This window comes from Simochromis diagramma, unplaced genomic scaffold (assembly GCF_900408965.1).
Source record: "Simochromis diagramma unplaced genomic scaffold, fSimDia1.1 OVJJ01000021.1, whole genome shotgun sequence".
Taxonomy (NCBI): domain Eukaryota; kingdom Metazoa; phylum Chordata; class Actinopteri; order Cichliformes; family Cichlidae; genus Simochromis; species Simochromis diagramma.
The window spans coordinates 18,374-44,521 of NW_024387194.1; the positions used below are offsets into that span (position 1 = coordinate 18,374).

A 26,148-nucleotide genomic window follows, 5' to 3' on the forward strand; every position below is an offset into this window, starting at 1 on the left:
ACATTGAGGACCCAAATAAGGAATGTCCTATCCACAAAAGACCTCATGCTCTCAAAAAATGCACAGCATTCAGGGAAATGCCACTGGAGGAGCGAAAGGCCTATCTCAAGAAAAACATGATATGCTTCAGATGCTGTGCTTCTACAAACCACCAGGCAAAGACATGTAAGTCAGAAATACATTGTACAGAATGTGATTCAAAATTACACATTACAGCTCTTCATCCGGGACTGGCACCAACAACTACTGCGACAGCTACTATTGCAGAGCCAGTAACAGTTGACGGCGGGGAGCGCAATGCAGCACGGCCCACAGCTATCTCGACATGTACACAAGTCTGTGGAAGTGATTTTGAAAGTCACTCATGTGCCAAGATCTGCCTTGTGTTCATTTACCCAAAGAACTCACCTGAAAAGAAACTTAAGGCCTATGCCATCCTAGACGACCAAAGCAACAGGTCACTCACAAAATCATCTGTTTTTGACACATTTGGCATCACAAGGAACTCATTTTCATATAAATTGAGAACCTGTGCTGGATTGGAGGAAGTGACAGGGAGGAGAGCTTTTAACTTCATTGTGGAATCGGCAGATTGCACGTCACGTCTTGAGCTCCAGACACTTATCGAGTGTGATATGCTACCCGACAATCGCAGTGAGATTCCCACAGCTGAAGCTGCTCGAAACCACACCCACCTTCGGGAAATCGCAACCGAAATCCCGGCTCTCGACCAGAGTGCTCAGATCCTGCTGCTCATTGGAAGGGACGTTATTCAAGCACACAAAGTTCTCGACCAGCGCAATGGACCTCCAAATGCGCCATTTGCACAGAAGCTAGCTCTTGGATGGGTGATCATTGGCAACGTTTGCCTGGGGGGAGCTCACAAACCCGTGCGTGCTAACATTTTCAAAACGAACATCTTAGACAATGGTCGTCCAAGTCACTTCCTTCCATGCAAAAATGCCATTCAGGTAAAGGAAAGTTTCAACTCGCAAGGCTACAACAAGGTCAACACCCCAGTGCGAAGAAAGCACTCTTCGATTGGACGAGAGCCTCGGCTACTCACAGGAGGAAAGGGCCTTTTTACAGATAATGGATAAGGAAGTCTACCAGGACAGTGCTAACAGTTGGGTCGCGCCACTACCTTTTTGTTCACCCAGGCCACGGCTGCCGAACAATAAGCGGCAGGCTATGCAACGCCTTACATCGGTACGCCACATGCTGAACAAACGCCCTCAGGTAAAAGGTCAATTTACAGACTTTATGCAAACTTTGTTTGACAATGGCCACGCTGAGATAGCGCCACCACTCACTAAAGAAGAAGAGTGCTGGTACCTCCCCTTCTTCGGCGTGTACCACCCGCGCAAACCGGAGCAAATACGCATTGTCTTCGACTCAAGTGCACAACACAATGGAGTATCCCTCAACGATGTTCTTCTTACTGGGCCCAACCTCAACAATAACTTGTTGGGTGTGTTGATGCGACTCCGTGAAGAAAAGGTGGCAGTCACAGCCGATATCAAACAAATGTTCCATTGCTTCGTGGTCAGGGAGGACCACCGGAACTTTTTGAGATTCCTCTGGCACCAAAACAATGACATGGATCAACTGATCGTGGAATACAGAATGACTGTACATGTCTTTGGCAACAGCCCGTCGCCCGCGGTTGCAACTTACGGACTCAGAAGGGCATCAGAGGACCGAGACAAGCAAGACATCACTACACAACATCTGGTGGAACGACATTTTTACGTAGATGATTGTCTTGCCTCCTTCCAATCAAGTACTGATGCCATTGTTGTTATGCAAAACGCTCAAGACACTATGGCTTCATCTAATCTGAGGCTACACAAGATTGCATCCAATGACGTGGACGTAATGAAGGCATTCCACAAAAACGATCTAGCCAAAGGTCTAAAAGACCTCGACCTAGGAGCTGACATTCCACCTATGCAAAGAAGCCTTGGAATAAGCTGGGACATTGCAACAGACAAATTCACGTTTCAAGTGTCCACTGCTGAGAAGCCCTATACCCGCAGAGGGGTACTTTCAGTTGTCAACAGTCTGTTTGACCCTCTCGGGTTTGCAGCTCCGGTCAGCATCAAAGGCAGAGCTCTCCTTAGAGAACTTTCCACAGACATATGTCAATGGGATGATCCACTCCCAGAAAAGTTGCTCCACGAGTGGAGTGCATGGAAAGAGTCCCTGAAACTTCTCGAAGAAGTCAGAATACCGAGAATGTACACCTCTATATCCTTCAATGGTGCAGAAAAAAGGGAGCTCTGTATATTCTGTGACGCGTCTACAAAAGCTATCGCTGCAGTAGCCTATGTCAAGCTAACAGACTCAGAAGGCAACAATGACCTGGGATTCATGTTTTGCAAAGCAAAACTCGCACCGCAGCAAGAAATAACAATCCCCAGGCTCGAGCTATGTGCAGCTGTTCTTGCTGTCGAGATTGCTGACATTATCACAGAGGAAATTGATGTTCCCTTCCATTCTACAAGATTTTTCACAGACAGTAGAGTAGTACTTGGATACATACAGAATGAATCCAGACGATTCTACGTCTACGTATGCAATCGCGTACAGAGGATTCGAAAATCGTCCAACCCAGAGCAGTGGAACTACGTTCCAACAGAGCTTAACCCGGCCGACATAGGTTCAAGATCAATCCCAGCTAGTGCACTCTCATCAAGCACATGGCTCAAAGGACCAGTGACAGAGACTGTACTCCTGCTGCGAAATACTAATAGAGACATTGATCCTTAAAGATGGTGATGACATCCAATAGATGTCAGACGGGGAGTGTGCTGGTGTAGTTCTTCTTCCCACCAGCAAGAGTCGCTACAGTTCTTTCATGCCAAGATTTGTTTGTTATTAGCTGTAGAGTTAGTAATGCAGCACACTTTGAGAAAAGACTGACTCAGCATGTTGTTCAGATAAACATCTGCATCCATCCTCTTCGTTGTTTTACAGAAAGCATCGCTTGTGAGTATTTAAGTTGAACAAGAGTTAATGCAACTATATTTGCTATTATTTATGCACTTTTATGGTTAAAGGTGTACTGTATTCAGATTTACTTTCTTTCCAATGTTAGCTAGTTTAGTCAACTGATTTGCATTATCGTGTGAATATATAGACTGAATATTGCTTATTTCTTCTGTTTGTAGTTTCACTCTGTTGATAATTGAAGGCAGCGTCAATAAAAGGGACGATACACCTGTCAGTTGTCGAGGAGTTTATCTATCTGCATAACTGTATCCAGTGTAGCAGTGAGGGCAGAATATAGAATTTATTTAATATTACTTTCTACACCAGGATCTTTTTCTACGTAGCTGACGGCTGGTAACTGTGCAGGGGCGGATCTAGCAAAGTTTAGCCAGGGGGGCCGATAGGGCATGAACAGGGAAAAGGGGGCACAGAGACATACTTTTCTTTCTTATTCTCATTTAAAATGTCGAGCTTTTAATAAATAATTATCCGAATCTTACACCCAAAGTTTTAATCTGATGTAAAATGTATAGAAGTCCATTACTGTATATAGTAACTGTTAAGTCTAATATACCCTAGTAAGCTATAGTACTTTTTCCTTTGGGAAGATACCATCTGTGCAGTCTGCAGTTCTGTTGAAGAAAGATGTTGAATCTATTTAATTATTCTTGAAAAATAATTCATTTCTGTGCATTTTTCCACACTGCATCAAATTAAATTTGATTACATCGATTAAGCATCATGAGGTGGAGGGTGGGGGGTGGTTCCCTATTTTTTTTTTGCTGGGAGTTTGCAACCCTATTAGTTAGGTTGCTTAATATTTCTGCTAAGTACTCTTTAAAATACCAGAATAGGGAGGATGGAGCAGGTTGAAGTTTATTAGATTGATCAGTTTTGCTGAACTATGAAATATTTTGGGCGCAGTGTATTTTTTACATACAGGTATAACAGAATAGCTTTAGTGTTGTTGTTTATTTAAACTTGAGTATAAACTTATACAAAATGCAGCAAGATATTAAAAAAACTTTTATTGATTAAAACACACTATATCGGATTCATTAAAGTAGAGGAAAAAACGTCTGAGGCCACATTACAAGCCCTCCAACACGAAGTCGCGGCAAGCGGCACACGCCGAAGCATAGTTTTTGAAACAGCAGTCAATGATCTTGAGAGACACGTGCGTGTACCTCAAGGTGACACTTTGGAACGCACCTTTAACATGTGAAAGACCAGCTACTCATCAAAGCAGCACAAGCCCAATTGGCCATACCGAGTTAATTCAATGCCTGCACCAAATGTCACATCCTCACGCCAAAACAAGAGCCAACCAGGTCGGCAACCTTAAAGGAATATGTCCTTCAACCTCTGAGTACTGACCAGGAGGAAAATGTTTCCCAGTCTCCGAAATTAATGCAGAACAACGTCACCAGGTACTTCACCGAGATTTGAACAATAAGGTGAGCATGCAACAAGGAAACATTTCTGACATAGCCAGGTTTCTTGCAAGACGCGACTTACTCACCGGTGGCCTCCGAAGGTTCAGTGACAAGGCAGGAGATTACTGGGGATGGAAATCTTCGTTTGAGATGCATTTGTGACTTAACCTAACGGCCAGTGAGAACTGGATTTGCTGATTAAATGGCTCGGCACAGAATCAGTGCAATATGCATATCGTTTAAGAGCTGTGCATTAACAATCCCTTGAAGGACTTGCTAAGGTGTGGGAAAGATAAATGAGTGCTACGGCTCCCCCGAAGCTATAGAGAATGCACTGCTCGATAGTTGGATCGTTTCCCAAAAATCTCATACGAGATCCACAACTGTTGAGAGAACTACAGACCTGCTCCTAGAGATAGATGCCGCAAGAGTGAAGGTTACATTCCAGGTCTACTCTACCTCGATACAGCGAGAGGCTTAATCCAGTGGTGGAAAAACTCCCCTATGCTATGCAAGAAAATGGATGAACTATGGTTCTAAATACAAAGAGGACCATTGCGTGTCTTTCCACCCTTCTCTGCATTTGTGGCCTTCATCAGTAGAGAAGCAAAAATGCGCAACGACCCCAGCTTTAGGCAGTCTGTGCCGCCTCCTCCTGCCCTTTCAAAGACGAATAAACTTTACGAAAAACACGCTAAAAGAGAACCTATCTCAGTCTCAGAACTGAAGTTGTCAGTACGGAGCCGAATCAACTCCTACAAACATTGAGGACCCAATAAGGAATGTCCTATCCACAAAGACCTCATGCTCTCAAAAAATGCAGAGCATTCAGGAAATGCCACTGGAGGAGCGAAAGGCCTATCTCAAGAAAAACATGATATGCTTCAGATGCTGTGCTTCTACAAACACCAGGCAAAGACATGTAAGTCAGAATACATTGTACAGAGTGATTTCAAATTACACATTACACGCTCTTCATCCGGGACTGGCACCAACAAACTACTGCGACAGCTACTATTGCAGAGCCGTAACAGTTGACCGGGGAGCGCAATGCAGCACGGCCCACAGCTATCTCGACATGTACACAAGTCTGTGGAAGTGATTTTGAAAGTCACTCTGTGCCAAGATCTGCCTTGTGTTCATTTACCCAAAGAACTCACCTGAAAAGAAACTTAAGGCCTATGCCATCCTAGACGACCAAGCAACAGGTCACTCACAAATCATCTGTTTTTGACACATTGGCATCACAAGGAACTCATTTTCATATAAATTGAGAACCTGTGCTGGATTGGAGGAAGTGACAGGGAGGGAGCTTTTAACTTCATTGTGGAATCGGCAGATTGCACGTCACGTCTTGAGCTCCCGACTATTCGAGTGTGTATGCTACCCGACCATCGCAGTGAGATTCCCACAGCTGTGCTGCTCGAAACCACACCCACCTTCGGGAAATCGCAACCGAAATCCCGGCTCTCGACCGAGTGCTCAGATCCTGCTGCTCATTGGAAGGGACGTATTTCAGCACACAAAGTTCTCGCCAGCGCAATGGACCTCCAAATGCGCCATTTGCACAGAAGCTAGCTCTTGGATGGTGTATCATTGGCAACGTTTGCCTGGGGGGAGCTCACAAACCCGTGCGTGCTAACATTTTCAAAACGAACATCTTAGACATGGTCGTCCAAGTCACTTCCTTCCATGCAAAAATGCCATTCAGGTAAAGGAAAGTTTCAACTCGCAGGCTCAACACAGGTCAACACCCCAATGCGAAGAAAGCACTCTTCGATTGGACGAGAGCCTCGGCTACTCCACAGGAGGAAAGGGCCTTTTTACAGATAATGGATAAGGAAGTCTACCAGGACAGTGCTAACAGTTGGGTCGCGCCACTACCTTTTTGTTCACCCAGGCCACGGCTGCCGAACAATAAGCGGCAGGCTATGCAACGCCTTACATCGTGACGCCACATGCTGAACAAACGCCCTCAGGTAAAAGGTCAATTTACAGACTTTATGAACTTTTTTGACAATGGCCACGCTGGATAGCGCCCACCACTCACTAAAGAGAAGAGTGCTGGTACCTCCCCTTCTTCGGCGTGTACCCCCGCGCAAAACCGGAGCAATACGCTTGTCTTCGACTCAAGTGCACAACACAATGGAGTATCCCTCACGTGTCTTCTTACTGGGCCCAACCTCCACAATAATTGTTGGGTGTGTTGATGCGACTCCGTGAAAAAAGGTGGCAGTCACAGCCGATATCAAACAAATTTCCATTGCTTCGTGGTCAGGGAGTAATCAACAAAGTCTGCAGACACGATAGCCAACACCTTTTAATTCCCAAGCAGTTGAGGGAGAGACGACATTCAGTGGGGCACTGATACGTGTCTCTAAAGATGAATAGCAGCCCTCTTTAAATACAGTCAACAGAAGGCATTTCCACAGTTGTTGTTCACACCCTTGACCCCTCCAAGAGAGGGAGAGAGTTTACAACTTTATCTCCTCTTCCAGTGTCACATAGAGATTGCTCCTTGCCTCTTCCCCACATCCTCAAAGACCTGATTAACAAAAGAGTTAAAGCTGAATGCTTTCCCCACATGTGAACCTCGAAGTGACCCAAAAGTGATATTACTAAAACATGTGACAAATTCATAAAATAAAAGATATTTCCAGCACATTTCCACTCTTTGGATTACTCTGCTAATCACATCAATTCAGATTACAATTACTTTGTTGAAATAAATGGATTACACGTCTTTTCCCGTTTCATATGTTAGGCTGTGCACTCTCTATGGTAATTCCACGCTGGTTGAAACCCAAAGAAAACATTAAGAGGCTCTAATGTCTGTGTCTCAATCTTGCGGCCCATGTCATCTCTACTTGCTGCCAGCATTATGACGTGAAGAAATATTTAAAAATATTTAAAAATTATTATTCAAAAAATGATTTAATATGAAGGCAACAGGCAGAGTGTTACAGGCATCGCCCTAAAGAATGCAACCTGATGGGCAGTGTAGTCCGTGCTGCAGGGAGAATGGACTGCTGTACCTGTTATGTGTCTGTGAGCGCGAAGAGGGAGAAAAAGGAGAGTAGAAAAGTACGAGCTGTCATCGAGCAGAAACGGGAGCTGGAAGCATGTAAATATAATAATAACCACAGCAGCCAAACAGAGAGCCTGACGAGCCCAGATGTAAGTAAGCTATTATCACTCGACTGGACACTGTGTTCGTGTTTTCCTCCGAAACAATAAGTTCTGCTGGAGCAGCCTTTCAACGCCTCTCTCTGTCTCTTACAAACTTGACCCAGACAACAAAGTAAAGCTAGTTTTCAGCTACGAGCCCGACACGAACCCGACGGATTAGCCAGAGGTCCCTTTACTACGGTTCGGAGCCGCGGACCTGTTTTATATAAGCGTTTGCAGATCACTGCAAAAAGTGCAGCCTTACCTAATGTCCACCTACTGTTACTCATTTATATTAAGATGTAAAAATCGAGTTGTTATTGGTACGGCAAGTAGCCTTCAGTAACAGTAATAAATCACACAGCAATAGAGATGGACCGATCCGATATTACGTATCGGTATCGGTCTGATACTGACCTAAATTACTGGATCGGATATCAGCGAGAAATAAAAAATGTAATCCGATCCATTAAATATCAAAAAGCACCTCACAAAACTTGCTACAAGGCCTAACTCGGCTCATAACCGTAGCACGTTGCAGCAGTATGCATCACGTGATAGAGCGGCTGTGTGTATTTGTAGCCTTGCTAGCAATCCGGCATTTCATCCCTGAGGAAGTTTTTCCCAGAGAGAAGTAAAGCAAGTGTGTAAGTTCATCTCTGAATGTTTGTAAAGCATTCCCACGTTAAGCTTAACAACCGATATATGGAGCGACTGCCTCTTCTCTCTCCCTCCCTCTCCTGCTGCTACTTCAATCTTGAAACTGATTAATGATCAGCTGATCGTCTCTCTTCTTTGTTTTTGGCCCACTTTGCACCAGAAAGAGGGAACCAGCGGCTGAACAACAGCAGCACGTTTAAGCTTGATAAGCTGTTGTTAGAATGTGCTGGTGTAGTTCTTCTTCCCACCAGCAAGAGTCGCTACAGTTCTTTCATGCCAAGATTTGTTTGTTATTAGCTGTAGAGTTAGTAATGCAGCACACTTTGAGAAAAGACTGACTCAGCATGTTGTTCAGATAAACATCTGCATCCATCCTCTTCGTTGTTTTACAGAAAGCATCGCTTGTGAGTATTTAAGTTGAACAAGAGTTAATGCAACTATATTTGCTATTATTTATGCACTTTTATGGTTAAAGGTGTACTGTATTCAGATTTACTTTCTTTCCAATGTTAGCTAGTTTAGTCAACTGATTTGCATTATCATGTGAATATATAGACTGAATATTGCTTATTTCTTCTGTTTGTAGTTTCACTCTGTTGATAATTGAAGGCAGCGTCAATAAAAGGGACGATACACCTGTCAGTTGTCGAGGAGTTTACCTATCTGCATAACTGTATCCAGTGTAGCAGTGAGGGCAGAATAGTGAAAAAGCGTCCTTCTACAAGACAACCTTTGGATGTTACGTCAACTCAGCTACATCAACCATGTCTGAAGCAAGACAAGATAAAGCATCATCTGTCCGTTCAGAGAAATCATATGGGTCAAAAGGTACAAGTAGGTCATCTGCCAGTATGGCCGCCCTAAACGCTCGAGCCAAAGCTGAAGCAGCACGCAAAAGAGCCGAATATGCTAAAAAGGAAATCGAAATGCAAGTTAAGAAAGCAGAGCTTAAAGTAGAGGAAACACGTCTAGAGGCCACATTACAAGCCCTCCAACAAGAACGTGACGCGGAAGCGGCACACGCCGAAGCAATAGTTTTTGAAACAGCAGTCAATGATCTTGAAGAAGAACACGTGCGTGTACCTCAAAGGGTTGACACTTTGGAACGCACCTTTAACTATGTGAAAGACCAGCTCATCATCAAAGACAGCACAAGCCCAATTGGCCATACCGAGTATAATTCAATGCCTGCACCAAATGTCACATTCCTCACGCCAAAACAAGAGCCAACCAGGTCGGACACCTTAAAGGAATATGTCCTTCAACCTCTGAGTACTGACAAAGGAGAAAATGTTTCCCAGTCTCCGAAATTAATGCAGAAAACGTCACCAGGTACTTCACCGAGATTTGAACATAAGGTGAGCATGCAACAAGGAAACATTTCTGACATAGCCAGGTTTCTTGCAAGACGCGACTTACTCACCGGTGGCCTCCGAAGGTTCAGTGACAAGGCAGGAGATTACTGGGGATGGAAATCTTCGTTTGAGAATGCAATTTGTGACTTAAACCTAACGGCCAGTGAGGAACTGGATTTGCTGATTAAATGGCTCGGCACAGAATCAGTGCAATATGCATATCGTTTAAGAGCTGTGCATATTAACAATCCCTCTGAAGGACTTGCTAAGGTGTGGAAAGATTAAATGAGTGCTACGGCTCCCCCGAAGCTATAGAGAATGCACTGCTCGATAGATTGGATCGTTTCCCAAAAATCTCATACAGAGATCCACAACTGTTGAGAGAACTACAGGACCTGCTCCTAGAGATAGATGCCGCAAAGAGTGAAGGTTACATTCCAGGTCTACTCTACCTCGATACAGCGAGAGGCATTAATCCAGTGGTGGAAAAACTCCCCTATGCTATGCAAGAAAAATGGATGAACTATGGTTCTAAATACAAAGAGGACCATTGCGTGTCATTTCCACCATTCTCTGCATTTGTGGCCTTCATCAGTAGAGAAGCAAAAATGCGCAACGACCCCAGCTTTAGGCAGTCTGTGCCGCCTCCTCCTGCCCTTTCAAAGACGAATAAACTTTACGAAAAACACGCTAAAAGAGAACCTATCTCAGTCATCAGAACCGAAGTTGTCAGTACGGAGCCGAAATCAACTCCTACAAACATTGAGGACCCAAATAAGGAATGTCCTATCCACAAAAGACCTCATGCTCTCAAAAAATGCAGAGCATTCAGGGAAATGCCACTGGAGGAGCGAAAGGCCTATCTCAAGAAAAATATGATATGCTTCAGATGCTGTGCTTCTACAAACCACCAGGCAAAGACATGTAAGTCAGAAATACATTGTACAGAATGTGATTCAAAATTACACATTACAGCTCTTCATCCGGGACTGGCACCAACAACTACTGCGACAGCTACTATTGCAGAGCCGGTAACAGTTGACGGCGGGGAGCGCAATGCAGCACGGCCCACAGCTATCTCGACATGTACACAAGTCTGTGGAAGTGATTTTGAAAGTCACTCATGTGCCAAGATCTGCCTTGTGTTCATTTACCCAAAGAACTCACCTGAAAAGAAACTTAAGGCCTATGCCATCCTAGACGACCAAAGCAACAGGTCACTCACAAAATCATCTGTTTTTGACACATTTGGCATCACAAGGAACTCATTTTCATATAAATTGAGAACCTGTGCTGGATTGGAGGAAGTGACAGGGAGGAGAGCTTTTAACTTCATTGTGGAATCGGCAGATTGCACGTCACGTCTTGAGCTCCAGACACTTATCGAGTGTGATATGCTACCCGACAATCGCAGTGAGATTCCCACAGCTGAAGCTGCTCGAAACCACACCCACCTTCGGGAAATCGCAACCGAAATCCCGGCTCTCGACCAGAGTGCTCAGATCCTGCTGCTCATTGGAAGGGACGTTATTCAAGCACACAAAGTTCTCGACCAGCGCAATGGACCTCCAAATGCGCCATTTGCACAGAAGCTAGCTCTTGGATGGGTGATCATTGGCAACGTTTGCCTGGGGGGAGCTCACAAACCCGTGCGTGCTAACATTTTCAAAACGAACATCTTAGACAATGGTCGTCCAAGTCACTTCCTTCCATGCAAAAATGCCATTCAGGTAAAGGAAAGTTTCAACTCGCAAGGCTACAACAAGGTCAACACCCCAATGCGAAGAAAGCACTCTTCGATTGGACGAGAGCCTCGGCTACTCACAGGAGGAAAGGGCCTTTTTACAGATAATGGATAAGGAAGTCTACCAGGACAGTGCTAACAGTTGGGTCGCGCCACTACCTTTTTGTTCACCCAGGCCACGGCTGCCGAACAATAAGCGGCAGGCTATGCAACGCCTTACATCGGTACGCCACATGCTGAACAAACGCCCTCAGGTAAAAGGTCAATTTACAGACTTTATGCAAACTTTGTTTGACAATGGCCACGCTGAGATAGCGCCACCACTCACTAAAGAAGAAGAGTGCTGGTACCTCCCCTTCTTCGGCGTGTACCACCCGCGCAAACCGGAGCAAATACGCATTGTCTTCGACTCAAGTGCACAACACAATGGAGTATCCCTCAACGATGTTCTTCTTACTGGGCCCAACCTCAACAATAACTTGTTGGGTGTGTTGATGCGACTCCGTGAAGAAAAGGTGGCAGTCACAGCCGATATCAAACAAATGTTCCATTGCTTCGTGGTCAGGGAGGACCACCGGAACTTTTTGAGATTCCTCTGGCACCAAAACAATGACATGGATCAACTGATCGTGGAATACAGAATGACTGTACATGTCTTTGGCAACAGCCCGTCGCCCGTGGTTGCAACTTACGGACTCAGAAGGGCATCAGAGGACCGAGACAAGCAAGACATCACTACACAACATCTGGTGGAACGACATTTTTACGTAGATGATTGTCTTGCCTCCTTCCAATCAAGTACTGATGCCATTGTTGTTATGCAAAACGCTCAAGACACTATGGCTTCATCTAATCTGAGGCTACACAAGATTGCATCCAATGACGTGGACGTAATGAAGGCATTCCACAAAAACGATCTAGCCAAAGGTCTAAAAGACCTCGACCTAGGAGCTGACATTCCACCTATGCAAAGAAGCCTTGGAATAAGCTGGGACATTGCAACAGACAAATTCACGTTTCAAGTGTCCACTGCTGAGAAGCCCTATACCCGCAGAGGGGTACTTTCAGTTGTCAACAGTCTGTTTGACCCTCTCGGGTTTGCAGCTCCGGTCAGCATCAAAGGCAGAGCTCTCCTTAGAGAACTTTCCACAGACATATGTCAATGGGATGATCCACTCCCAGAAAAGTTGCTCCACGAGTGGAGTGCATGGAAAGAGTCCCTGAAACTTCTCGAAGAAGTCAGAATACCGAGAATGTACACCTCTATATCCTTCAATGGTGCAGAAAAAAGGGAGCTCTGTATATTCTGTGACGCGTCTACAAAAGCTATCGCTGCAGTAGCCTATGTCAAGCTAACAGACTCAGAAGGCAACAATGACCTGGGATTCATGTTTTGCAAAGCAAAACTCGCACCGCAGCAAGAAATAACAATCCCCAGGCTCGAGCTATGTGCAGCTGTTCTTGCTGTCGAGATTGCTGACATTATCACAGAGGAAATTGATGTTCCCTTCCATTCTACAAGATTTTTCACAGACAGTAGAGTAGTACTTGGATACATACAGAATGAATCCAGACGATTCTACGTCTACGTATGCAATCGCGTACAGAGGATTCGAAAATCGTCCAACCCAGAGCAGTGGAACTACGTTCCAACAGAGCTTAACCCGGCCGACATAGGTTCAAGATCAATCCCAGCTAGTGCACTCTCATCAAGCACATGGCTCAAAGGACCAGTGACAGAGACTGTACTCCTGCTGCGAAATACTAATAGAGACATTGATCCTTAAAGATGGTGATGACATCCAATAGATGTCAGACGGGGAGTGTGCTGGTGTAGTTCTTCTTCCCACCAGCAAGAGTCGCTACAGTTCTTTCATGCCAAGATTTGTTTGTTATTAGCTGTAGAGTTAGTAATGCAGCACACTTTGAGAAAAGACTGACTCAGCATGTTGTTCAGATAAACATCTGCATCCATCCTCTTCGTTGTTTTACAGAAAGCATCGCTTGTGAGTATTTAAGTTGAACAAGAGTTAATGCAACTATATTTGCTATTATTTATGCACTTTTATGGTTAAAGGTGTACTGTATTCAGATTTACTTTCTTTCCAATGTTAGCTAGTTTAGTCAACTGATTTGCATTATCGTGTGAATATATAGACTGAATATTGCTTATTTCTTCTGTTTGTAGTTTCACTCTGTTGATAATTGAAGGCAGCGTCAATAAAAGGGACGATACACCTGTCAGTTGTCGAGGAGTTTATCTATCTGCATAACTGTATCCAGTGTAGCAGTGAGGGCAGAATATAGAATTTATTTAATATTACTTTCTACACCAGGATCTTTTTCTACGTAGCTGACGGCTGGTAACTGTGCAGGGGCGGATCTAGCAAAGTTTAGCCAGGGGGGCCGATAGGGCATGAACAGGGAAAAGGGGGCACAGAGACATACTTTTCTTTCTTATTCTCATTTAAAATGTCGAGCTTTTAATAAATAATTATCCGAATCTTACACCCAAAGTTTTAATCTGATGTAAAATGTATAGAAGTCCATTACTGTATATAGTAACTGTTAAGTCTAATATACCCTAGTAAGCTATAGTACTTTTTCCTTTGGGAAGATACCATCTGTGCAGTCTGCAGTTCTGTTGAAGAAAGATGTTGAATCTATTTAATTATTCTTGAAAAATAATTCATTTCTGTGCATTTTTCCACACTGCATCAAATTAAATTTGATTACATCGATTAAGCATCATGAGGTGGAGGGTGGGGGGTGGTTCCCTATTTTTTTTTTGCTGGGAGTTTGCAACCCTATTAGTTAGGTTGCTTAATATTTCTGCTAAGTACTCTTTAAAATACCAGAATAGGGAGGATGGAGCAGGTTGAAGTTTATTAGATTGATCAGTTTTGCTGAACTATGAAATATTTTGGGCGCAGTGTATTTTTTACATACAGGTATAACAGAATAGCTTTAGTGTTGTTGTTTATTTAAACTTGAGTATAAACTTATACAAAATGCAGCAAGATATTAAAAAAACGTTTTATTGATTAAAACACACTATATCGGATTCATATCGGTATCGGCAGATATCCAAATTTATGATATCGGTATCGGTATTCGACATAAAAAAGTGGTATCGTGCCATCTCTACACAGCAATAGTACATTCATATAGTTGTAAAAAGCATGATAATATATTAAGTAATCCAAAGTATTCAGAATACGTTACTCTCATTGAGTAACGTAACAGAATACGTTACAAAATACATTTTGGGGCATGTAATCTGTAATCTGTAGTGGAATACATTTTAAAAGTAACCTTCCCAACACTGCAGACACTACATCACCAAACAGAAAGTGACCTGTTCAGGGCATGAAACCGAAGTCTTTCCAGCCTCACAGGTTGTCCTGTTATAAAAATATCAAATTAAAACAGAGATGAATGATTCTGCGATGTGGTCATGTTTAACTTTTGCATCCTGTGGTCAGCATCATGCATCAATGTGAATCACTGCAAGTTTTTTTGTACTGAGTTTTACAAAACTCTAAAATAGGTTTTGCAAATTGTACCTTTCCTCTGATTTTTTTAATGTCTTTCATTTTTGACGCCGTGTTCAAATGTACAGGTTCTTTTTTGGGGGAAAACTTTTCTATTCTGTCCTGTTGCTTAAGAGGTTCTTTGATTTGCTGACAGGTAAGTTTCTAAAACTTCTTTTAGGGTGAAGATTCTCTGAAACTCTGTTCATGTGTTTGAGTAGACAAGTACATCATTTCTTTTCTTCTTTTTTTTTTTTAAGTGAACAAGAGGAAATCAGATTTTGTCTTACAAGGACGAATGTCTGAGCCTTTATCTTCAGACATTGTTTGCATGTTTTGTTGGCATTTGGCAACACTTTGTTACGGCCGAGAGGGCCAGGCTGTGGGTGTGGACTCAAATGCAGACACAGAGGGAGGCAAAACGGGCGTGAACACAGTGCTTTATTTATAGTGCCTAGTGAACTTACAAAGCAGGAAACTATGAATGCTATGAACTATGAATGCTATGAACTGTGGAAGCTATGGACTGAGAACTGTGAGGCCAAACTGTGAACATGAAACTCTGAGTGCTATGACTAGGTGCTAGATTTCACGGATGGATCCGGGGAATGGAAAAAAGGGGCAGCGGCTTGGATGGAGGTACGCAGTCACTATAATGAGAGGAGACAAGTAGTCAGTGGCAGTCTAGTGAATCACAGCTGAAGGATTAGACTATGGTGGTTAGGGCTTATGCGTTGCAGGTTTACTACAGGAGTGGACTACAGGAGGAATGCTGACCCACATCCACCCATCCACATTAAGGGGACGGCTGTGGAGCGTGTGAGCAGCTTCAAGTTCCTGGGAGTCCACATCTCCGAGGATCTCACCTGGACGACCAACTGCTCCAAGCTGGTCAAGAAGGCTCACCAGCGCCTCTTCTTCTTGAGGACTCTGAGGAAGAACCACCTGTCCTCAGACATCCTGGTGAACTTCTATCGCTGCACCATCGAGAGCATCCTGACCAACTGTATAACAGTCTGGTACGGGAACTGCTCTGCCTCGGACCGGAAGGCGTTGCAGAGGGTCGTGAAAACTGCCCAGCGCATCGCCGGAGCACCACTTCCTGCCATAAAAGACATCTACAGGAAGCGGTGTCTGAAAAGGGCTGGGAAAATCATCAAAGACCCCAGTCACCCATCGCATGGACTCTTCACCCTCCTGCCCTCTGGGAGGCGCTACAGGAGCCTCCGGACTAAGACCACCAGGTACTGGAACAGCTTCTTCCCCACAGCTGTCAGACTCCTGAACTCTGCCTCCTGACATCTGACCCACGTTAAACTCATGGACTGAACATACACACACCCACAATGGACAACTGTACCCTCAAACACACAATAATAACATGGACTGAACCACCACTCACAACCACCAGCACTTTATATAGCCTCTGTAGAAACTATCTACACCCTCACTTATCTTAACTGCACTACTGTATAGCTCTGTGTAAATAATCATTCTGTACATTCGATAATCTTTAATCCTACAACCGTTTACAACTTGCATAGTTCCCATTTCTGTATAGCTGTATATCTCAGATTCTGTAAAGTTATTTATTTCATATTCTGTATAGTTTTTCATATTTATATCCTGTTCATATCCTGTACATAGCTTGTACTCACTACAGCCTGTACATACTTATAGTTATAGAATATTCACAACATACTTCATACCGTGTACATTATAACATACCATAATAGACCCATTTCTGTAATATACTCACATATCTATATTATTGCTAATATATATTGTAATATATCTATATCACTAAAGCACTTCTGGATGGATGCAAACTGCATTTCGTTGCCCTGTACCTGTGCATGTGCAATGACAATAAAGTTGAATTCTATTCTATTCTATTCTTTAAAGTGTCATGCGAGGAGGGGGTGTCCAGGGGGTTCCAGGTGAGGAGTGTCCAGAGAGGATCCAGAATATGCTTGGAGTGAGGGGCTTGGCAGGGAGGCAGGCAGGTGTAGTCCGATGATGGAAAGGAAGCAACCAGATGACAGAACCAGCATCCAGGCGGGGATGTGAGTAGTCTAGGTTGGGAAGCGCGACTGCCAGGTGGGTCCTATGACAAAGAAAACACAGTGAGGAGAAAAGCAGTTGTTAAGGGTTCTCACAAGGGCTTGGCAGCCTAGCCCTAACATGAGTTAGCAGAAGATCTGGCAGAGGTCTGTTGTGAATGCTGGTCTTATATGCTGGTGACTTGATTGGAACCAGGTGTGGAAGCTGATTGGAGTCTCTGCCTGAAGGTGGAGCCCAGCGGAGTGGAAAACCCCGTACTCACCCGGACCATGACACTCTTGGGGTTATATCACAAAGTACTGCTCTGGTTTGATCATGAAACATTTTCTTGCCTTTCTCAGTCAATGGACATGTTTTTGTAAAAGACTGCAGAAAATACCCAAATTTAAAAATCCCACACATCCATCAATGTCTGGATGTGTCCTAAAACACAAGAAAGAAAACATTTCATACACTCAAAAGTATTTCTATACAAAATATTAGGGCTGGGCGATATGGCCTAAAATCAATATCACGATAAATTGATAAACCTCGATAACGATAAATGGACGATAACCACCCCAAGTGCCAAAAAAAACAAACGTTTTTTTTTTTTTTTCATTTGATGGGGCTGTGGCAGGCAGCATAGTTCCTCCAGTTATTTTGATAATATTATTCCCCCTAGACCTATTCATTGCAATTATATTATCACCACTTTAAAGGACTGTAAAATGTCACTGAAAATAAATGAAGACAATAGTAGTAAGTACTTTTAGTGGTTAAGATTTATTAACTGAACAAAATAAAAAGTGTAGGATACAATATGTAACCATGCTCTCTAAAAAATGTGTATCCCTTGTAAACAAAATAGTTTAATAATAAATATGTTTCACATTGGCTATTCACAAAGTAAACAATGATTGTGCAAATGTAATGCCATCATGGACAAAGGCCTATCTCTGCTAAGGCCTTGAGGTACTATAACTTGTAAACAAATAATGTCACAAACACAAATGTCAATTGAACACAGAAAAAACTATAATAAATACTAAACACTGCCATGTGACTAGTGAAAACTATAAACTCTTAAACAAAAACTTGTGCTGCAGGTGGTGGAAGAGGTTGGTTGTGTTACCTTGACTTGACGCAACAGTCTTTTTGCAGAGTTTACATTTAACAATTTTTTGATCAATATCATCCTTGTTGAATCCAAAATGTTGCCAAACGATTGATGATGCATTTTTTTTTGTTAACAAGCGTCTCCTCTTCCTCCTCCACCAGCTCTACCTCCGTCGCTGCTGCTTCAATATTTAAATCGTCCTCCATTTGTTCACCCGTGTCTCGTCTTGTTATGCTGGGCAGACACTGTGCGATTTTTGGCCCATTTTGAGCCGATTTTTGAGTCGTGCGACCGTTTTGGCGATCGGCCCGATTTTGGCCTTCATCGTGCGTCATGCATCGTATAGTATACGTGGGGTAACGAGAAGCGATTGACACCTCACGACGAGCTCCCGATCATCAGTTGCTTGGTCGCGAGGATTCCAAACAGGTTTGGAATCCTCGCGACCGTCGTGAGGGTGTCACCGCAGTTTGTCACACTGCGCACGCGCAAACACAAATGTCAGCGAAAAAGACGGCGCAGCACGGCAGTGCAGCGTGTGATCTGGACACAAGCGATGGAGGCACAACTTGTAGAACTTTGGAAAGCTCATCCGAGCCTTTTCGATGTGGCCTCACAAAATTATCACGACCACAACAACCGTGAAAATAGTTGGATCTACACTGCTGCTCAATCACAGCTGCCTGATCAATGTTTTTCATTAGCAATTTAGCAAAGTTGATGGTGGTGGTGTGTCTGTGTGAGTGAAAGACAGAGAGGGAGAGCGAGCGACAGAATTTCTGTTATAACCTTCGTTTTATGTACGCACAGTGTGAGCACTCAGGTCGCATCAGAGCATCGGGCCGTATAGTGTGAGACCCTGCATCGTGACCTATGAACTTCTAACCCCTGCGAGTCAATCGTACAGTTTGAGCAGGAGCTGAATCGCGCGACTGAAAAAATCGCACAGTGTCTGCCCAACAGGTAGTAGAGTCATGTGACTCCACCCCTTCAAGTCTGTAACGTAGCACAGCGTCTTAAAGGGACATGAACATCGCCAACCTGCACATGCCTTTTCTTTTTTTTAAAATACCGAATTTACCGACATGGGCAAAATGACGTCGATGAGAGTCATAAATTTCGGTAACGATAAATTTTTGATATATCGCCCAGCCCTACAAAATATAAACAACATTTAAAACCAATTTTTTTTTAATTGATTCATGACCTGAACAAGATAAAGACAACTTAACTATTCAAAGAAGAAAAAGGAAATATCATTTCCAAATAATCAGTCTTTTTGAAATAATTTACAGTGAACATTGTAAAACACTGACTGATTAATTGATAAAATGCATCGACTATTTGATCCAAGTAGCTGTTGTTTTCAGTCAGATGATTTCCATAGAGAGGCACTTTGCATCAGCAGCACCATGCTCCAGTGCTCTGGGAGAGTTTATAGTCCTGAGAGTTGAACACTGGATGACTGACAGCTGTCCTTCATCACAACAGAAGCCACAGAAATCCTCCTCATCAAAAACATGACTTTGATCTGCGTCCTCATCTGGACTCTCCTCTGCTGCTGCTTCACAGGTAAAGTCCAGAGAATCAAACTCCTCTCCTCTATCAACATCTGTCCCTCTGAAATGAAGCCCACAAAACCATGAAGCTGCTTTATGTTTTTGTCTCTGTATCCTCAGAGTCCAGAGGACAGATCACAGTGACTCAGCCTGGAGCAGTGAGCTCTGCTGTGGGAGCATCTGTGAGCATCAAGTGTAGGACCAGTCAGAATGTTTATAACAACAACTATTTAGCTTGGTACCAACAAAGAGATGGGGAATCTCCGAAACGTCTCATTTACTATGCTAGCACTCTAGAATCAGGGATTCCAGCTCGTTTTACAGGCAGTGGATCAAACTCTGACTTCACTCTGACCATCAGTGGAGTCCAGGCTGAAGATGCAGCAGTTTATTACTGTCAGAGTTTTCATGTTATCAGCAGTCAGTATGTGTTCACACAGTGAAAAACAGTCGTACAAAAACCTCCCTCAGTCAGACTGAACAGAAACTGAAGTGACTGCTGCAGCTGGAAGATACTGCAGAGACTGATACAGTTCACTGAGGACACACACACACACACACACACACACAAACACACACACACGCACACACACACAGCATTGTCAGTGACTCAGTACAATAAATCCCTATGACAGTAGCTTTCTCAGCTTCCAACTAAAATATTGTGTTCAAACCAGTAAGTTAATTAAATTTTCACTTTTCTAGTCTTGTTTCAGTGATACTATAATTGTGTTTTGACTTTAAAAAAAAACCTAGTGTTGATTACGACCGACCTGGACTGCAGACAGAATCAGAATCAATCAACTGAACATCCCATCACGTCACTTGTGAACATGATAAAATGTCCACTTAATCATAAACTTAATTCAATTATGGAGTCGTACATCTGGACTAAGTAAGTTTTCTCTCAGGATGTTAGGCTGCCCGTAAACATGTTCTCTTGTCTCTTTCTTTTCAATCTGTGTTTTGTTGAATGTTCTTAATTAAGGTAAGGCACATTATCCTACTGTTACCAACTTCCACCACAAGGTGGCAGCATCATAAAGAACAGCAGTTACTACTTCCAGATTTCACCAAGTGCATCTTGGTCTATGGCAGGGGTCTCCAACTCCAGACTTTGAGGGCCGGTGTCCTACAGGTTTTAGATGTGTACTTGATCCAACACAGCTTATTTAAATTATATCCTCAACATGTCTTGAAGTTCTCCAGAGGCCTGTAATGAACTAATCATTTGATTCAGGTGTGCTGACCCAGGGTGAGATCTAAAACCTGCAGGACACCAACCATCAAGGCCTGGAGTTGGACATCACTGGTGTATGGTTCTGTGTGTTTGTTGTTGTGTTTTGTCACTTCTTGGTGGCTGCTTGTCGGGCCTGGAGCCTGGGGCTCGCTCGGGCCACTTTGGGGGTGGGGTGCCCTCGGCCTCTCGGCCTGGGGCTCGGTCACTCAGGCACAGCTGGCAGCCGGCGGAGCTCACGGGCGCGTCACTGCAACTCCCCCTGGCTTCTGCTCCGCGGCTGCTGAGTGAGCCCTCATCTGGGACTCTCCTCAGCTCTTACTGGGACAGTGGCGCGGCTGCCCCTCTGTTGGTCTTCCTTGGTCTCTTGTGTTCTGAGGGTCTCTGGATGTCTGGAGTCTTGATCTCCTCCATACCTGCTTCATGCCCTGGACGACGGGGCTGTGGCCCCCCCACACCCTCTAGCAGATCATTACATGAAGGAACCTTTTAAAAAAACAAGCGCGTCCATGCTCACAGGTGTACACACGGGTGCTTACACACAAACTACACCCTTTTTGGCTCCTACCTCAAAGCACACTGTGCGCTGCCGATCTTACGTGCTGCACAATAATGTTTTATATTTAGTATTTACTGTCATATTCCCATAGATCAGCGGTCCCCAACCTTTTTTGCGCCACGGACCGGTTTATGCCCGACAATATTTTCACGGACCGGCCTTTAAGGTGTCGCGGATAAATACAACAAAATAAAAGTAGTACCGGTACCGAAAAAAAGAAGATTTATTCATAACACACCCAGGAAAAACGAGTTAACGATAAAAACGATAACAAAATAACGCTGAAAACCAATAAAAACCCTGAAAACCATACATTTCACACCTGAGCCTCAACTCTCGCGGCCCGGCACCAAACGACTCACGGACCGGTACCGGTCCGAGGCCCGGGGGTTGGGGACCGCTGCCATAGATCATCGTGATGTTGTTTAGTATGTTGCTCTTTTTTTTTCTTCCGCTTGTTTTCTCAAATGAAAACATTCACCCAATTACTTTTACAGCTGACCTGGTTATTTTGGTGCATGACATATTTTGAATTATAAATGATGATGACTTCTGATGTTTTTACTTTCATCATGAATAATCATCCTGATGAAGATGGACAAACTGTTTCTATCAGATGTTAAATCAGATGATCCATTAGCAAAAATATTCACTGGTCTGATTTGTTGTACTTCTTTAAGTAATAAAGCTTTTTATGAATCTCAATAAAAATATAAATATTTTTATTTATTCAATGCTTTCATTCAATGAAGGCAGATGTTTTTGTGTTATTTATTTTAAAGAACTCAACTATTCTTCATCCCAGATAATCTATAAATTCTTCCTCTTTTACCAACTCTGCGTCATTATAAATTAAACAACATAATATATGTTTTCAATCAAAATAGCTTTCACGGCCCTGGGTCTGTGACCAAGTGTTCTGTGTTTAATTTATATTTCTTGATTATTGTTATTCACGGTTTTAGTTCTCTTGATGATGATTTGTTTTTCTTTTCAGAAGAGTGACCTTGTGTTAAGATGGACACTACGGATAATATTCATTACAGTTGATCATTTACTATTGACATTAATAAATGAATAAGCCGTTCTGTTAAACACTCAATAACTGATCATTCAGTTATGAGTCACCTATATAATTTCCTAAATTAGCTGTTGGGCCAACAAATTTATATATAAAAAAAAGCATCAAATCAAAGTTATAAAAAATATTGATGATGTCACACTTTCTATTTCAATCTGTGATCTTATCTGACAGGATTCTGGAGAGGCTGGAGCTTTACCCAGCTGTCCCAGGGTAAGGGGCAGGTTACACATTAACTGTAACTGTAATCCATAAACTGCAAATTAAATTTTGAGTAATTTATAATATCAATTAATAGGAAACTAAGCAAAAACAGAAAAGACATCATTAATTCAGACAGAAAAAGCACGAAGGATTTCATTGTGTCAGTCAGATGATTTCCATAGAGAGGCACTTTGCATCAGCAGCACCATGCTCCAGTGCTCTGGGAGAGTTTATAGTCCTGAGAGTTGAACACTGGATGACTGACAGCTGTCCTTCATCACAACAGAAGCCACAGAAATCCTCCTCATCAAAAACATGACTTTGATCTGCGTCCTCATCTGGACTCTCCTCTGCTGCTGCTTCACAGGTAAAGTCCAGAGAATCAAACTCCTCTCCTCTATCAACATCTGTCCCTCTGAAATGAAGCCCACAAAACCATGAAGCTGCTTTATGTTTTTGTCTCTGTGTCCTCAGAGTCCAGAGGACAGATCACAGTGACTCAGCCTGGAGCAGTGAGCTCTGCTGTGGGAGGATCTGTGAGCATCAAGTGTAGGACCAGTCAGAATGTTCATGGCAACAACCATTTAGCCTGGTACCAACAGAAAGATGGAGGAGTTCCTAAACTGCTCATTTACTATGCTAGCACTCGAGTATCAGGGACTTCAGCTCGTTTTACAGGCAGTGGATCAAACTCTGACTTCACTCTGACCATCAGTGGAGTCCAGGCTGAAGATGCAGCAGTTTATTACTGTCAGAGTCTTCACTATCCTAACAGTCAGTATGTGTTCACACAGTGAAAAACAGTCGTACAAAAACCTCCCTCAGTCAGACTGAACAGAAACTGAAGTGACTGCTGCAGCTGGAAGATACTGCAGAGACTGATACAGTTCACTGAGGACACACACACACACACACACACACACAGTGAAAATGTTATTGTTGTTAAACAAAAAAGAAGTTGGAAATCTATCTGTATCTCAGTCAATCAAATTTTGACCTTTGACCTCTGCTTCATAGCAGCTCAAATACATGTGAACCGGTTCCTGAATATTGCTCATTATGAAAACATTTCTTAAAGAAAGAGAAAAAAACACAATAAATCACCAAAATCAGTGAGTCACAATTGTCTGCATAACTTATAAAAATACTTCCAATAGAAACTTTAAGTCCAGTTTTCTCAGGTTTGTAGATTTTTTTCTTTTTTGCTGTTCAATACTAGTCTGATAACTTTGTCTTGCAATTCCAATAAAATTGATTCATGTTTGTGGCTGTAATGTGACAAAATGTGGGAAAGTTCAAGGGGGCCGAATACTTTTGCAAGAAACTGTATGTGTGGCCTCATTAGGATAGGGATTTATATTGGCGTGAGGGACTGTAGCCTATAAGTTCTTATTGTTAAATGATAGTTATGAGATGGTGTGTTTCAGGTAATTTTACAGAAAAACACCAAAATAATGTACTGCATTACTTTAAAAAAGTACTCTGCATAATAGAATACTTTAAGATACCTCAACACTGATCATTTGACTCATTCTTATGTTGTGCTTTTCTACTCCACCTGAGAACTCAAATTGCTTTATATAACAAGCTACAACATGCTGAAACATTCATTAAACAGCATGCAATGACTTTGCATGAATAACGGCGGTGTCGCTCAATATTCTCAGTAATAAAATCATAATCTCTAAGTTCTTATCAATTCCCCTTCGCACTTATTCTTTAACATAAACTTCGCTTAACTTCATGTATTCAAAGTGACTTAATTCTACTGACTCATATTGACTTTCTACAGATAGCACACTGGTTTCCAATAAGAATCCTGGAAATCATTATTTAGAGTTTAATATTGACATCACCACAAAAGTAAGACAAACACTCGATTCTTATTTAATGTAGATTTTTTTATTCTTTAAAACTTTAAACAAACTTTAAACTTTAAACAAAGCAATGAAAAATCAGAGAAGAAATTGGAAAAAAAAGCTACAGAATGCAGTGTGAAAGTAAGACCAGCATAAAAGTCACATATAGTTCAGGACTGGGGACACTGGTCTCTCATCAGTGGCTCTGAGACCAGAGTCTGGGAGCCCTGGGTGGCCTCACAGGTCACAGAGCCCACCTTCATCCAGTGGTCTGCAGGGAGCCTCAGGGTGCTGCTCCAGCTGTAGAGGCCGTCGTTCTCCTGCACCACGGGGCTCCTGCTCTCCTCCCAGCTGATGCTGCCACTGCCATCCACCTTCCAGGACAGACTCCAGTCTGAGGGGAAGCCCTTGTTGGCCAGACACATGACTGTGGCCTTCCCCTGTTTCAGCTCCTCACTGGAGGGACCCAGCACCTTCAGGGCGGGGCGGGCATCACCTAGGAAACACCAATCAGCTTAGAGGACAGGAACCACAATTTGATTTTCTCCGTTAAGAAGTTTCTGTCAGGTGTTTTTTCTGCTCCACCAGTCATTCACTCACACATTGTTTCACTTCCCTTTAAGAAACCTCTCATGCATATCAGCACAGAGAGAATCATCACACAGTTTGAGCTGAAATATGTTCAAACTACACTGGAAATAAAGAAGCAGATGTGGAAACATTTACAAAAACTATTTTAGCTTCAAAGTCATCAGTTATCTATAACACATCACTGGTTGGAGATAAGAAACTTAATAGCACTACTTGAATGATGTGGATTAATTTCTTTTACTGCTTACATGATTTTAATGACATTTGAAATGATATCTGCTACAACAGAAACACCAGACGTGCTGCACACTGTCAAATGCCCATCTTTAACTTCTGGAAATAAAATAAGCAGATATGGCAACAATTATACAAGATGTTAAGCTTCAAAAACCTCCGTTCTGTATAATACACAAGTTTTCTACTTACCTCATGTGAGTTTCAGTCATTTATTGTAGTGCTTTTATGATTTCTAAGCAAATTCTACATTTTTACTGACTAAGTAAAAGACCAGAAATCTTTATCTTCACTCTGTTTAACTTGAGGACAGTTACATTTAATTCATCTTAGAAACAGTGACTGTGATTTCAAACTAGAAAATAATCACAGGCTGATGATTGTTTATATTATTTACACAATGCATTGGCTTTATGTCAGAAATGTCGACATAAAATCTAATTAAAGCTGATGGAGTCAGCCTCCAGCTCCAGTGTATAATGGTGACAATATTAGCTCTACATGAATACTTCATTGTTATAAAGCTAACATTTACACCTCGATGTAGTTTCTTTAAAAACTTTATAATCTTACTTCCAACATCCAGTCTGGTTCCTCCACCAAACGTCCACCACAGTGATACAAACTCACTGAGCCGCTGCACAAAAACCTCTGACTGTAGAGACACGGCTCTCTGACTCTAACAGACTAAATTAAAACCAAAAGCTCTCAAGAGTTAACCAGACATATATATATCTCAATAATCCTCAAGTCAACTCTGATGTTTTATAT

General features: G+C 42.7%; 3 gene segments (V, D, J or C); 2 read left to right on the forward strand and 1 right to left on the reverse strand.

Moving 5' to 3' along the window:
• Positions 1–19,573: 19,573 nt before the first annotated feature.
• LOC120745230 lies at positions 19,574–20,083 on the forward strand. The segment is given in 2 exon segments: positions 19,574–19,625; positions 19,733–20,083. Coding segments are annotated over 2 exon segments (375 nt in total).
• Positions 20,084–23,008: 2,925 nt separating this feature from the next.
• LOC120745234 lies at positions 23,009–23,490 on the forward strand. The segment is given in 2 exon segments: positions 23,009–23,060; positions 23,168–23,490. Coding segments are annotated over 2 exon segments (375 nt in total).
• A 1,180-nt stretch (positions 23,491–24,670) lies between these two features.
• LOC120745226 overlaps positions 24,671–26,148 on the reverse strand; it is a 31,843-nt gene continuing 30,365 nt past the window's right edge. The window contains 2 exon segments of the V gene segment in view: positions 24,671–25,048; positions 25,951–25,984. Coding sequence covers positions 24,723–25,048; positions 25,951–25,984 — 360 coding nt within the window.